At 38.6% G+C, this 14,304-nt stretch overlaps 1 protein-coding gene across 1 annotated transcript in view; it reads left to right on the top strand.

The window, feature by feature from the left end:
- Window positions 1-14,304, top strand: part of LOC108712637 (synaptopodin) — an 82,624-nt gene that overhangs the window by 18,620 nt on the left and 49,700 nt on the right. Inside the window, exon 2 of the mRNA XM_018254950.2 lies at window positions 6,818-7,735. Within this exon, the coding sequence (XP_018110439.1) occupies window positions 7,288-7,735 (448 nt within the window). The 5' untranslated portion in view covers window positions 6,818-7,287. The remainder of the gene's footprint in view (window positions 1-6,817; window positions 7,736-14,304) is intronic.

The raw sequence follows: 14,304 nt of genomic DNA, 5'->3' as shown, positions 1-14,304 counted from the left end.
CTGCCTGTATTACTGCTGCAGGGAATTGAGATGGAGGGAGAAAGGCACTAGGGATGGAGCTGGAGGCCAGTTACTCCAAGAATGCTTTTATGAAATGCTTGGGCCTACCAAAAAAAGTTTGTAATGAAGTTTGAAGGACTTCAGTGGAATTGGTTGTATTTTGTGGCCAGACAGTGAAAGTGTGGTTGGCCCCAATCACTAGGACCCCATTATCTTAATCTTGCTCTGTCTGCATGTTATTTTTGGGTGCTCCTTCTGTTGCCATCCAGCTGGTATTTTATTGGCCTAGTCAAAAAGTGAAAATAATGCTTGATGCATAGGTGCTCTGGTTTCCTTCCACACCCCAGTCATGTTAGTTATGAGCATTGTTTGACAGATTCATGGATATATACCATTAAAATTCCTTTTTCTCAAACCACCGCTGATCATTGTTTTAGATATATGTCTAGACGCCATTACCTACCTGGGAAGAGCTGTATCAGCTTGCAATGCATTCTTTTATTTGGCCCTGTATACCATGGAAAATGCTTTCCTTTGATCCTAGTATTTTGGTAATCCATGTCATATAATCTCTGAATTTAGTACACAAATCCTATTAAATTATATAAAATTTTGCATTATGTGTGGAATTTTTTTTTGTGAGCTGGTGATTTAGAGACTGGTGCAATACTGGCCAGGTGGCAACACTATTCTGCAACTGGGGAACAAACTTGGTAAGAAGTGATACTTCACCTTTAACCCTTTGTGTGCACTGTGCAGGACAGCTCATTGTCATGATATGTCCTGTGTTTCCAAGTACAGGTATGGGATCTGTTATCCAGAAACCCGTTATCCAGAAAGCTCCGAATTACGGAAAGGCTGTCACCCAAAGACTCCATTGTAATCCAATAATAATGAAAGAGTAGATTGTACTTGATCCAAACTTCTATTTGATCCAAACTAAGATATAATTAATCCTTATTGGAAGCAGAAGCAACCTATTGGGTTTGTTAAATGCTTACATGATTTTCTAGTAGACTTAAAGGAGAAGGAAAGCTATAAAGGCATTTTATTGCCAATAGATTAGCTGTAATAGTGCAAGCTACAATGCTATATTTTATTCTGTAGAATGTTTTACCATACCTGAGTAAAAATCTCTAGAAGCTGTTTGTTTGTTTAGGATAGCAGCTGCAGTATTAGCTTGGTGTGACATCACTTTCTACCTGAGTCTCTCCCTACTCACTCTCCTCTGGGCTCAGATTACAGGAGAGAAGGGGTGGGGTAAGAGGAGCAAACTGAACATGCTCATGCCCGGGGCGAGGAGGTTTAAGCTGAAGGCAGGAAGTCTGATACAGAAGCCCATGTGTACTCAATAGAAGGAAAGAAATGCAGTGTTTCTTTTGACAGAGGACTCAGAGCAGCACTACTTTGAGGGTTTACTGGTATATTTAGGTGGACCTTTCTGATAAGGCTTACTTAGTTTTAACCTTTCCTTCTCCTTTAAGGTATGAAGATCCAAATTATGGAACAAAAACCATAGGTCCCGGTCATTCTGGATAACAGGTCCCATGCCTGTAGATGTAGATTCAAAGGCACTGGCACTTTGTCCCTTTTATACTAGTGCCCCGGATCTATGATAATAAAAGGGTTAAAAGAAAATCAGAGGCCAAGAGGCAGGTTTGCACCTGTTAATACCGAACCCTGCTGGCACAGTACCAATGCCTGGGACGCCCTGGCTTGGCCCATATCTTAAGTATAGTCAGATGTGCCTAGTCAAGAATTTTAAACAAAACCCGAGCACAGTAATATTTTAATGAATATTAACTTCAGTTCTAAATCCAGAACAGTTAACAGTTGGAGTTGTCTGTGCATGTGTGTCCTCCTGCCAAATTCTCAAGTAAAATGCAAGCTGGTGCATGCCCCTGAATCTTGTAAATGGGTGAACTCTTGCTCAGCTGTTTATTAGGCCTAAGGCTAAATCACCACTGTTGGCAAACAGGAGAAGGATAGCAGCGTATACACAGTCACAATAGTATTTTATTTTAGTCCCAGAACAGCTGATGGCTCTGCTGTATTTATTTCTCCACTACATTCTTTACATTGCCTGCATTAAAGAATGTATAGGTAACTGTTAAATCATGAATTTCCCAGTCCTACAATTCAGAAGCCATGTTCCAATGTATTGTACTGATGATTGCACTGATGAGGGCAATTCTACATTTATGGCTCTGAATTCAAAGTTGTGGACATGACCCGAAAAAGATTTTGCCTAATAAAGGAAAACACAGTTATAAGCAACTTCCTAATATGAATTTATTAAAAATGGTTAGTGTTTCAAAAGTTATTTGTAAATGTAATTGCTATTGAAAGCAGTATTTGCTTAACTCCTGGTTGTTATTTTTTAAACTACAAAAATCTTAATTCCCCAGCAGCAAAGACAGGTCTGTTTATCAGCTGCCTTGTCTTACATTGTATCAACAGTCTTAACCAGGGATCCCCAACCTTTTTTACCCGTGAGCCACATTCAAATGTAGAAAGAGTTGGGGAGGAACACAAGCATGAAAAAGTCCCTGGAGGTGCCAAATAAGGGCTGTGATTGATTATTTGGTAGCCCCTATGCAGCGCCGATTCTGTCGAAGGAGCCGCCTGCAATACCTCGCCGGCTTACCTGTCGGGAGGGGAGGCAAGAACACTAGTGCGGAGAACGCAAATTCGTTCTCTCACAATAGTACAGCCGAATTTCCGGTTTTGAAAACTAGAAGGCTCTACTTGGCACTATAATTAGTTGTTATACAATTAAAACTTGCCTTCAAGCCTGGAATTCAAAAATAAGCACTTGCTTTGAGGACATTGAGAGCAACATCCAAGGGGTTGGAGAGCAATGTTACTCACGAGCTACTGGTTGGGGATCACTGTTCTAAACCATCAGGGCAGAGACACTGCTTTCAATAGCAATTTGAGGCAAAAAATTATTTTTGGGTTGACATGTCCTTTAAACCAGTGATTCTGGATGCATGGTTGAAGATATGTCGTTTAAGGGTACCACAACAATATTTTACCAATTTCTTCAGTGATCACCCATAAAGCAATAACTTTGCCACTCCCAACCCAGCAAGCTGTAGGATTCTGGAAGCATGGTGCATTCTTGAGTGTCTGCCTATTGTACAACCACTGTCCCACATTCCCATCCACACTTTTTCCCTGACACCACTTTGCCTACTATAAACTCCAATCCAGAATCATTGCCCATTTCCTATATCCCTTTACTATACACACACTCTCCTACATAAAACAGCTACCGCCTCCGCATCTTGGCTTAATATATATTTGAGCAGTGCCAAACTTTGCACTCTCAGGAGAGATATGTATTAGAGTTGTTATAGTTATAGGTTTACCATTGAAAAAATACTCTTCCTTCATATCTCCCTTATCTGTTTCGATTATTATTAACATTAGAATCAAGCATGATATTTATTGGCCAGGCTGTTAAAATACTGCCCACTTGCCAACCCTATAAAGGAACTGCTGGTTATTCAGAGAATTATGTAACCCCTGTTGTGAAACATAAGTATATTAGCACACTCTAAGGCGTTCCATGACAATATAGAGACTGAAAGGTTTAATACTACTCCATATAGCACCCAATATAAGTGATAATATCACTAAGCACTGTTTATACAGGGAATAATGCCCTGTATATTATTGTAAAATATAAAGATTACTGCAGGGTTCCATGACCATATAAGTGCACAAGGCCACAGGCTGATTGCTTTTTAATGTCTAATATTTTTATATATAGTAAGTATAAGTATATTAGTCATGTGACACATATTAACAAAAAAACAGTATTAATAATATCATTTTACAGAATATTCATGGCTCTTGTAGATATAGATAGATAGATAGATAGATAGATAGATAGATAGATTTTGCAGGATATTCGTGGCTCTTGTATAATTAAAAAATTCAGATAATTCCACCCATGTACTGCTCTTAAGGACCCAATACATGGTAGCTTATTGGCCAGTGTGTGGGATCATCTGACGGGCTTCCCCGAACGATATCTGGCCGAAAGTCAGCCAGATGTTGATCAGGCAGGGTAAAAAATCCCGTTGGATCACGGCCGCATCTGTTAGTTGAAGCAGACCCGAGATCCAACCACTCGTATGGCCTCCATTCTGATCCAAATGAGGGCCCACGATCGAATCAGCCCGATATTGCCCACCTCAATGTGGGCATATCAGGGAGAAATCCGCTTGTTTGTAGTGATGGGTGAATTTATCAGCATCAAAAAAACGGACACCGGCGCCAAATCTGCGCCGTTTCGCGAATTTTTTGCAGTTTCGTGAATTTAGAGGGAAATTCGCAAATTTTTTGGCGAAGCGAAACACCCCAAATTCGTCCATCACTACTCGTTTGGCGACATCTCCCTGTGTATGGCCACCTTTAAACCTTCTCTTTGCTGAATGTAGGGATTCTCTGATCTCAGCCAGAGAAATTTGGTGTTTTTTGGACAGGAAGGAACCAGATATGTCACTGGTAAATAATCGTCTCCATGTAATCAGAAGTAATTGACTGTTATTTTTCAAAACACAGACAAAGAAATCACTGTTTTGCAAGACTGCATTCATTTACCATGCATCATACAAATCGTCTAGACCCAATTATAATTTTTCAATAGTATCTTGTTAAGAGGAATGCTCCTGATTGCTGCTGATTGGCAGGCAAAGAAGGTAAATTGTTATTCCTACATGATTTTAGTCTGTCGCTTTCAGCAGGACCTGAACCGTTCAAGTTAGTGCGGGCTGCAGCATTTGCAAATTGAATAGCGAGAGTTAAAAAGGCAAAAAGAAGTCTGGCATAGTAATTGGCTCCTTTTTTCCATTCATTTAAATGAAGCAGAACTCATCTCCAGAGCTGAGAGATGACTTCACTGCACACAGAGCAGGAGTCATGGTGCCTCTCTTCATGTTGAAAGAATCTTTTTATCCTGTGTAGACTTTCAGACCTGCCAGGGTAAATAACCCACTCTGCCTGGATGTGTTCATATAAACTCAAGCCAGATGGCAGTCTTTTGTAAATAGGTTTCAAGCCTGTTACATCTATTTTTTGCTGATTGTGCATTGTAACAGTTAGACGGAAACCTTAATCAGTGTGCAGCACATGGTCTAATGTGTGCGTGAAGTTTGTGCATAAAAACCTTTTGAAATTTGCTTTAGCAAAACAAGATTACATGTATCTTTTTTGGAGAATATGCTGGTCATTTCAGTAGGACAACAACAATATTCAAAATTTTAATCACTTACTAAAAGAGGAAATGTTCAATTTTATCTAGACCAATCAGTCTCACTTGTAAATGTTTCAACACAGGTGCAGTGCCAGGGAATAAAGGTCAAACAATTCAATAACTGATCGTTATTGACCCTCACTAGGACTCCTTCTCCAAGGGTCCCTGCATGGCAAGGGTGTAACTATAAAGGAAATAGACCCTGCAACTCTTGGGGGTGGGGGAGGCGGCTCAGTCAGGGCCAGGACTAGGGGTATGGTTGGTTGATAGGCAGCTGACTAGAGCTAGGGGGTTAAATTCTCCCCCAGAAATTACTGCATAATTAACACCACTCCTGGCTTATTCTAAATTCTTTGAAAGCATGTCCAGGAGTGGTGGAGCAGCAGTAAATGGAGAAGTGCAGATATATGTCTAAATGCCCGTGGGTATGCACCAAAAGATAGTTGGAGAGTTGGTCTGAGAGATCTTGGAGACTGTGCTCCCCTGCTGTAGATCAAAGCAAGAAAGTCAACGTGCTGCCATGAAATATGGTCACTTCACCAAAAATTATAGGGAAGAGGAAATACAGGATGATACTTAGTAAAACGGTTAATCACAGACTACTATGCAAATTAGAATGTGGAATATGTACTGACTGTAAGGGCTCTTACTGACGAGCGGTTGAAGCTGCGATCCCCTGCATTCCGTTTTTCTGCATTCAGCCGCAGGGGAGCGCAGGAATAGACGCATTTAGCTTTTTTCAATGGGGCTGTACTCACACAGGCGTGTGTAGGCGCCGAACGCAGGTTGCGACGCAACATGCTGCATTTTTCATGCGTTCGGTGCCTACACGCGCCTGTGTGAGTACAGCCCCATTGAAAAAAGCTAAATGTGTCTATTCCTGCGCTCCCCTGCGGCTGAAAGCAGAAAAACGGAACACAGGGGAGCGCAGCTTCAACCGCTCGTCAGTACACATTTACTAAGCTCGAGTGAAGGATTCGAATTAAAAAAACGTAGAATTTTGAACTATGTTTTTGGGTACTTCGACCATCGAAAAAAAATCATTCGACTATTCGACCATTCGATAGTCGAAGTACTGTCTCTTTAAAAAATACTTTGACTACATACTTCGGCAGGTTAAACCTACCGAGGTACAATGTTAGCCTATGCGGACCTTTCCCATCACTTTTCTAACTTTTTTTGATCGAAGAAAAATCCTTAGATCGATCGATTAAAATCCTTCGAATCGTTCAATTCTTTTGATTTTTACTTCGATCGCTTGATCGAAGTATTTGCGCTAAATCCTTCGAATTCGATATTCAAATTCGAAGGCTTTAACTTCGAGGGTCGAATTCGAGCGTTAATTAACCCTCCATATTCGACCCTTGATAAATGTGCCCCTAAGTGTTCATATAGGAAATAAACAAATTATCTATTACTATTTATCGGTTGGTTGCCATTTGTTGCTGGAAAAGTTCAAACATTTTCCCATGCTACATAATCACCTATGTGCCTTCCTCACACCTGCTCAATCTAATGTTTTGGTATTTTTTGGATGTTCCTTTGTTTTAGGAAACAGAACAGGAGGAACTGATCTCAGGAAAGGACTGAAAGGAAGAAGATGAAATTATCCCAGAGTGCAATCAGACTCTGAACTATTAAAAAACTCAGAAAGTGTTTTGCTGTACCCCAAACCTGTCCATACAGCAGCTTGTTCTGGGACCAATTTCCTTTGGAGTAGTGCTTATTTGATTTCACATATCCTTATCCTCTCCGCCTGTACCTTACTAAAAAAGCCTAAGGGAAACAGCTTTATTCTATTGCTGCGAGTAATATAATAAATAGAACAGCAACGCTTCCCCTTTCAGTGGAAAAAATTATGCTATAATTGCGGTGACTGCTTGTTTTTTGTCTAAACAATACACATTGGTCAGCGCGAAAGGAACTCATTTTTAATAGAAAAGAGAGCCTGCTGATTATGAGAGGTGGTCTGATGAAGAGCTGGTGTGAACAATTGGATCAGGATATTTACTGAAGAAGGCATGATGCTTAAAGCAGATCTGTCATCTTTAAACACATTAGGTGGTCCATTGGTGGTACGTACTGATTCTCAATCCTTAATGGAATCTGAGCCGAATGAAATGAATGAATACGAATCTTGGGAAAGAACCAATGAAAATTCAGATCTTAATGATGAGGATGATGTTTTTAAAAATCGTCAGGAAAGTGACTATAACCAAACAACCAATTGGGAATTCAATGACCAAGAACCAGTGGAAATTAAAAGTGAGGTGCCAAGCTTGACTACTGACAGAGTCACATCAAATTCACCTGTGCCTATATCCTCCAATGCAGTTACAGCTGAATCTGTCAAGACATTGTTAGAGATTGTCCCCATTGCTAAGAAGCCTGAAGAAGTACACAAGTCATCCTGGAAGGCCGCGTCATCCCCCAAGCTAAAATTCACCTTTCAACAGCCGAAGAAGTCATGTAAGTTATCTTTACATCATATGTCTACTTAGAAACCTGTATATGAATAGGCCACACCTCTTCAACTTTCCTATGTTTCTCCTGCCTGGTGGTGTCGATCACCCTAGACGGTCAGCACACCTCAATCAAATGCAAGTAGAATTTTTTAAGAGAGTCACACAGACACCATGTTTGTTGCAGGTGGGGAGCTTACCCCTTTTATAGTAACCACCTGTGCTTCAAAGTTTCAGGGAGGGGGTACACCCCGAAACATTGATACACAGGTGGTTACAATAAAATGGGGTAAGCTCCCCACCTACAACAAATATTGTGTCTGTGCGACTCTCTTAAAAAATTCTACTTGTAATTATTAACCTACTGTAAGGGTACCTGGTGGTCTAGCAGTCCCTGGTGGTCCTTGGAAGTATTTTTGAGGTCCCCTCTGTTTTTTGGGGTACATTATCTCTCAAAAGCCCGTTTAATAGTCAATAAACTAAACTAGTGTAGAACCATATTTGTGTTAAAACAATCTTATTGGGTTTATGTTTACAGGTCTCTGTAGTGCAAGTATGGGACCTGTTATCCAGAATGCTTGGATCCTGGGGTTTTCCAGATAAGAGATTCTTTCCGTAATTTGGTTCTTCATACCTTAAGTCTACTAGAAAATCATGTAAACATTAAATAAACCCAATAGGCTGGTTTTGCTTCCAATAAGAATTAGTCATATCTTAGTTGGGAGCAAGTATAAGCTACTGTTTTATTATTACACAGAAAAAGGAAATCATTTTTAAGTGTTATTATTTGGATAAAATTGAGTCTATGGGAGATGACCTTTCAATAACTTGGAGCTTTCTGGATAATGGGTTTCTGGATAATGGATCCCATACCTGTAATACATTCATAAGTTAGTTATAATTACTTAATTAAAAAGATTGTGCCTATTTTCATAGCTATAACAAAACAAATTTGACATATTTCATTTATTAATAAAAGGTTGGGGGTCGGGCCACTTTGGGTTCACTCTCAAATTCAGTGACTGTAGATTGAAGGTATGGCAGCTAAAGTACCGAGTGTCAGGGTAGATTATTAAGGTTTCTGAAGGTCTGCTAAATAAAAGTGTTAAAGTAATATTCTTATAATTCAAGTTGTGGAACTTTTGGGGGGGAGGGAAAGGGTGATATCACTCCAATTTGCAGTGTCAGTAAAGAATGAATGAAGTTTATCAGATCACAAGTCACTTGACTGGGGGCACCTAGGAAACTGAAAACATGTTTAGCCCCATGTCAAATTTCAAAATAAATATATATATATATATATAAATATATTTTCAAAATAAATAAGTATAAAAAATCTGTTTTCTCTTTTGAAAAATGGACTTCAATTCAGGATTCTGCTGGAGGAGAGCTATTTACTGATGCATTTTGTAAAAAGCATCTTTTCCCATGACAGAATCCCTTTAATATAATATACCCTTTAAAATATATTCTTTACCCCATACTTTTATTTGAAACAGTAACCTGCTGACTCTCTGATGATGGTGAATGTAATCTAGCTGGCTGTTTTTTATTAAAAATAAAGTCATAATGAATATATATGTCAACTAGAAAAATATCTGTGCAATAATGATCCATTCTTGGCATTATACTGGGTCATTATGATACTGATGACGTAGAATTAGTTGACATCTCTGCTATCGTACACAGGTTTTAATTGGCCCATCGGGAATTCAGAGATGTGTCTTTGTGGGTGACATCAAGCAAGCTAAATGATATACAGTAACTCCATTTTCTGTATGCAGTATGTCAGAGCACATAAAGCAGCAGAGTCTATAAATCATTGTTTTATGATGTTGAAATAACCCTGAATAGTCTATGAATCAAAATTTGCCATATTTCTTATTTGGTTTGGTGCAGTTTAATGATAAAAATACATATTTCAATGTTAATTCAGCTTGACAGGCTCATGGTCATCTGTCTGTAATAAAAATAATGATTTGTTATGGTTACATATTTGAAGAGTCCAAATGTTTCTGCATCTGGAGATATTTTTGTGGTTGATTTATAAATGTATATTATTTATTTTATGGTTTTGAAAAGTATTTATTTCCAAAAGTGTGTGTTTGTGTAGGAAATGTTTTTTTTTTTTACATAGGAATCACCATTATTAAAGAGACCTGGAAAAGTTAAACTTTTACTAAATTATAATACAGCTTATTTTTAGCCACTATTCAATTCAATCTTTTTTTTGTTATAGTTTTTGAATCTTTGCCTTCCTCTTCTGTCTCTTTCCAGCTTTCAAATGGGGTTCACTGACCCTGGCAGCTTAACAATCTATTGTTCTATTGTGAGGGAAATGTTATTGCTACTTTCTATTACATATCTTTGTATTCAAGCCCACTACTATTCATACTCCAGTTTCTAACTAGTGATGGGCGAATTTATCCGACAGGCGTGAATTCGCCACCGGCGAATAAATTCGCAAAACCGCCGGTGCAATTTCGGCAAACACGGACGCCAGCGTCAAAAACAGACACCGGCGTCAAAAAATTAGACACCGGCACTGTTTCACGAATTTTTCGCCGTTTTGCGAATTTCGCAGTAAATTCGAGAATTTTTTGGCAAAAGCAAAATGCCCCAAATTCGCCCATCACTATTTCTAACTCAAACCACTGCTTGATTGCTAGTATAAACCGGACCCTAGTAAATAGATTACTATTGAAATATGCATAAGGAAAACAGGAACTGTGAATGAGCCACTGAAGCAGTACTAGCTGCAAAAAGTGTTTATTCAAACAACATGTTTCGGGCACACAGGCCCTTTATCAAGTATAGTGCACATGTCAAATAGTGCATAACTTTATAGTGAGGAGGGAAATGATGTCATTCCCAAAGTGGGAGTGGTAAATCGTTCATTAGCATATGAGTCCATTACACCCATCGTGGTGTGTTTTCACTTGTAAATCAATGTTACACATAGTTCATATAAGAATATGTAGATGCAAAAAACAAACTGGAACTGCCCTGAAAGCTAGGGCCTACCAAAGACATGATATAACATCTTTAGAATAAACAATAGGAAGGAATGCCCGGATCTTACTATTATCTTGAGTGGTAACTATAGTAATATTCGAATATTTCGATCTTGTAAAGTATGGGCATATAGGTATATAACTTTATCTGTTGGCGAAGAAAACACATATGTTAGTATCTCATTTTTAAATTACCCCAAGAAACATTTAATGCTCCAACTGTCATTTAAACCTTTTGGTTGCAGAGTATCCAATTTTTTAATCCAAAAAGCCTCCCTTTGCAATCGATATTTCAGCATGTCTCCTCCTCTTGTGAGGGGATTTATAACCTCAAGTACTGTCCACTTCAGCTGGGAGAGATTATGGTTTGAGGTATTGAAATGTCGTGAGACAGTAGTATCTGTAGCAGTACCATGTTTAAAGTTCCGTATACTACCTCTATGTTCTTTTATACGGGTTTTCACCGATCTAAGGGGCAGATTTACAAAATTCGAGTGAAGAATTCGAATGTAAAAAACTTTGAATTTCGAAGTATTTTTTGGGTACTTCGACCATCGAATTGGTTAAATTCGTTCGAATTCGAACGATTCGAACGATTCGTAGTAAAAATCGTTCGACTATTCGACCATTCGATAATCGAAGTACTGTCTCTTTAAAAAATACTTCGACCACCTACTTCGGTAGATAAAACCTACCGAAGTCAATGTTAGCCTATGGGGAAGGTCCCCATAGGCTTGCCTGTGATTTTTTGATCGAAGGATTTTCCTTCGATCGTTGGATTCAAATCCTTCGAATCGTTCGATTCGAAGGATTTAATCGTTCGATCGAACGAAAAATCCTTCGATCGATCGATCGCAGGATTTGCGCAAAATCGTTCGACTTCGATATTCGAAGTCGAACGATTTTAATTCCCAGTCGAATATCGAGGGTTAATTAACCCTCGATATTCGACTATTGATGAATCGGCCCCTAAGTGTCTGACCAACATATCCCATACCGCAAGGGCATTTTAACAGATAAATGACATTTGTTGTGTCACATGTAGCGAAATGCTTAACCTTTATCGGTACGCCTTGTGTAGGATGTCTCAATATATCACCTTTTATTATAGAGGGGCAGCAGATGAAGTTAAGACAAGGGTAGGTGCCCATTTTCGGTGTCCCCAGGAATCTCTGTACGCCTTTTTTCCTATGGCTAACCTCCGCCTGACATAAGGAATCCCTTAGGCTTTACTATTGAAATATCTTCTGATAATGGTGAAGGTGCCCAGTTCTCTTTGCCAGAAAATGAAAATGTGGTATTTTTTCTTAAGAAAAAAGATAAGAAAACTTTTTGCTAGGATGCAAAACTTTCCCACCGATTTGCATTACAATAACATTTCCGCACAGTGCAAAAAAAAAAAAGGTTTCATTACTTTTGACCTTGGATTACTGATTTTGTTGAAGTTTTTGGCAACAGGATAAAATGTTTTTAACTGTACTAGGCTAGAAAAAACTGGCAGGAGCAGAGAATAATTTTGACAAATGAGCCAGATCTTTACATTTTCCATTATGGAAAGTGTGGTATATAACATTTACCTGGTTTTTAGGATCCCACCTAAAATAACATAGAAACCAAGCAGTGGTTTGATGAATAGGCTGGAAATGAATCAGAGAGGCACAAAATAACTTAAAAAAATCAAAAATGTCCAGACCAGTTGAAAATAACCTTAGAATGTCAATGTCTACCACATCCTAAAACATAACCGTTTACATTTTCGTTGTTTTTAATAAGAACAGTATAAGTCTGCCCATTATAATTGTTTCATTTCTTCTATATACAGATTATGGAAAATTCATTCTTAATCCTTAATCCTTATTCTTCTATGCTTGTTTACTTGCAACAGTGTTTTGGGGCTTTAATTGTACTCTGTCTCTCTCTCGTGCGGCGTCACTGGGCTGTGTCTGTCACTTCTGTCTCCAGAATTGTCTGTCACCATAGTGTGAATGGCAGTCTTAGAAGGAAATGGGTCTGCTGTGTCAACACAAAGGAGAAGGGATTTGAAAGTCTAATCAATTCAAAATAAATTGTTCCTTTGTAAAATGTTTTAATAGAGACCATTAGGAATATATTTTGTGAGTGATGAGTTGCTTTGAGACATACAATAATATTGTGAAATCAAATATTGTTAGCCAATAGCTGTCTCAAAGATGCTTTTAGAAAGCTAAATAAGAAGTTGTTTGTATAAGGTTTTTCAGATTTGTTTTGCCTTGATGGTTATATCATGGGAAACTTTCATTTTGACAGAATACAATTGGACATATAAAAAAGTCACAAGCATGCCTCTGCCAGTGTATAGCTACATATATGTATTTACTATGTTTATCTGGTTGCATGGTCTGCACCAGAGATCTAGATATTTTGGCTTTATGGTCCCCTTGATAATTACATGTCCACGCAAGAGAACTAGACTAGGCAAGCATGAACAATGTTCCTGGGGATACCAAATAAGTGCTGTGATTGGCCATTTGGTAGCATTATGTGTAATATTAATCAACCAAAGTCTCAGTTTGGCAGTACACCTGTTTTTTATGCAATAAAACCTTTCCTCTGAACCAGTTATTCAAAATTAGGCACCAGCTTTGTGGCCACTGGGAGCAACATCCAAGGGGTTGTTGAGTAACATGTTGCTCACGAGCCACTGGTTGGGGATCAGTGCTCTACTGTCTTCCATAAGGAAACCTCCCACACTAACACTTTCCTTTAACCTCATTAAAAATCATCTTCTAGATGGCCTTCCTCTGCAGCAACACACCTTCTACCCCACATGCATTTGTTTTTGTTTGTTTCCTAATAGATTGTAAGCTTTTGGGTAGTGACCACATCTCAACTGTGTATTGAAACCCATGAGCACATAAGCATACATTTACCGTATTTTACTTTTATAAGTGTTTGTGTTTACACTTTGTAAAGTACTGCTTACAATTGTGGTGCTATATAAAAAATAAATACATACATACAAGTAAATCAGAAGTAGCAGTGACGGTTTTTAGCTTGTCTCCTTCAGTGTATAATACACCCTGTGTTCCATACTCTAGGCTAGGGGGTATGAAATGCCTGGCCAAAGTTTCTTACAGACTGTAAATCTTCAAGGACAGATATAGAGAAGACAAGGTCCCGGGCAATTAAAGAATACAGGGACCTCAACTATCCTAGTTAGTTCCAAAAATCGATTAATAGTTTTTCCAAGGCTCATAAGGACCTTATCTGCCTAGCCCAAAAACAAGCCCTGAATACATAATATAAGAAGACATTACAAGTAAAAATTGGGATGCAAAGCCAGAAGACATGATCCTAGGCCATTTTGGTGAAAAGTACATAAACATAGTAATAGATTTATCTAGGGGTAGGCAACAGAGGCAGCTACTTAGGGTGAAAGAGGTTGGAGTGAGCAACCAGATCTAGTCACCAGCAGCAAGATAGGTAAACTGGCCAGTGGCCAATTTAGTTGATTAAGTTTAAATTAAGTGTGATTAAGGTGATTAAGACAATCTCCACCTGAACCTCACAGGCTGATAAATTT

The sequence above is a fragment of the Xenopus laevis genome, chromosome 3S (genome assembly GCF_017654675.1).
Source record: "Xenopus laevis strain J_2021 chromosome 3S, Xenopus_laevis_v10.1, whole genome shotgun sequence".
NCBI classification, from domain to species: domain Eukaryota; kingdom Metazoa; phylum Chordata; class Amphibia; order Anura; family Pipidae; genus Xenopus; species Xenopus laevis.
The sequence above is the reverse complement of the archived record's forward strand: the minus strand, read 5'-3'. Positions and strand labels throughout refer to the sequence as shown.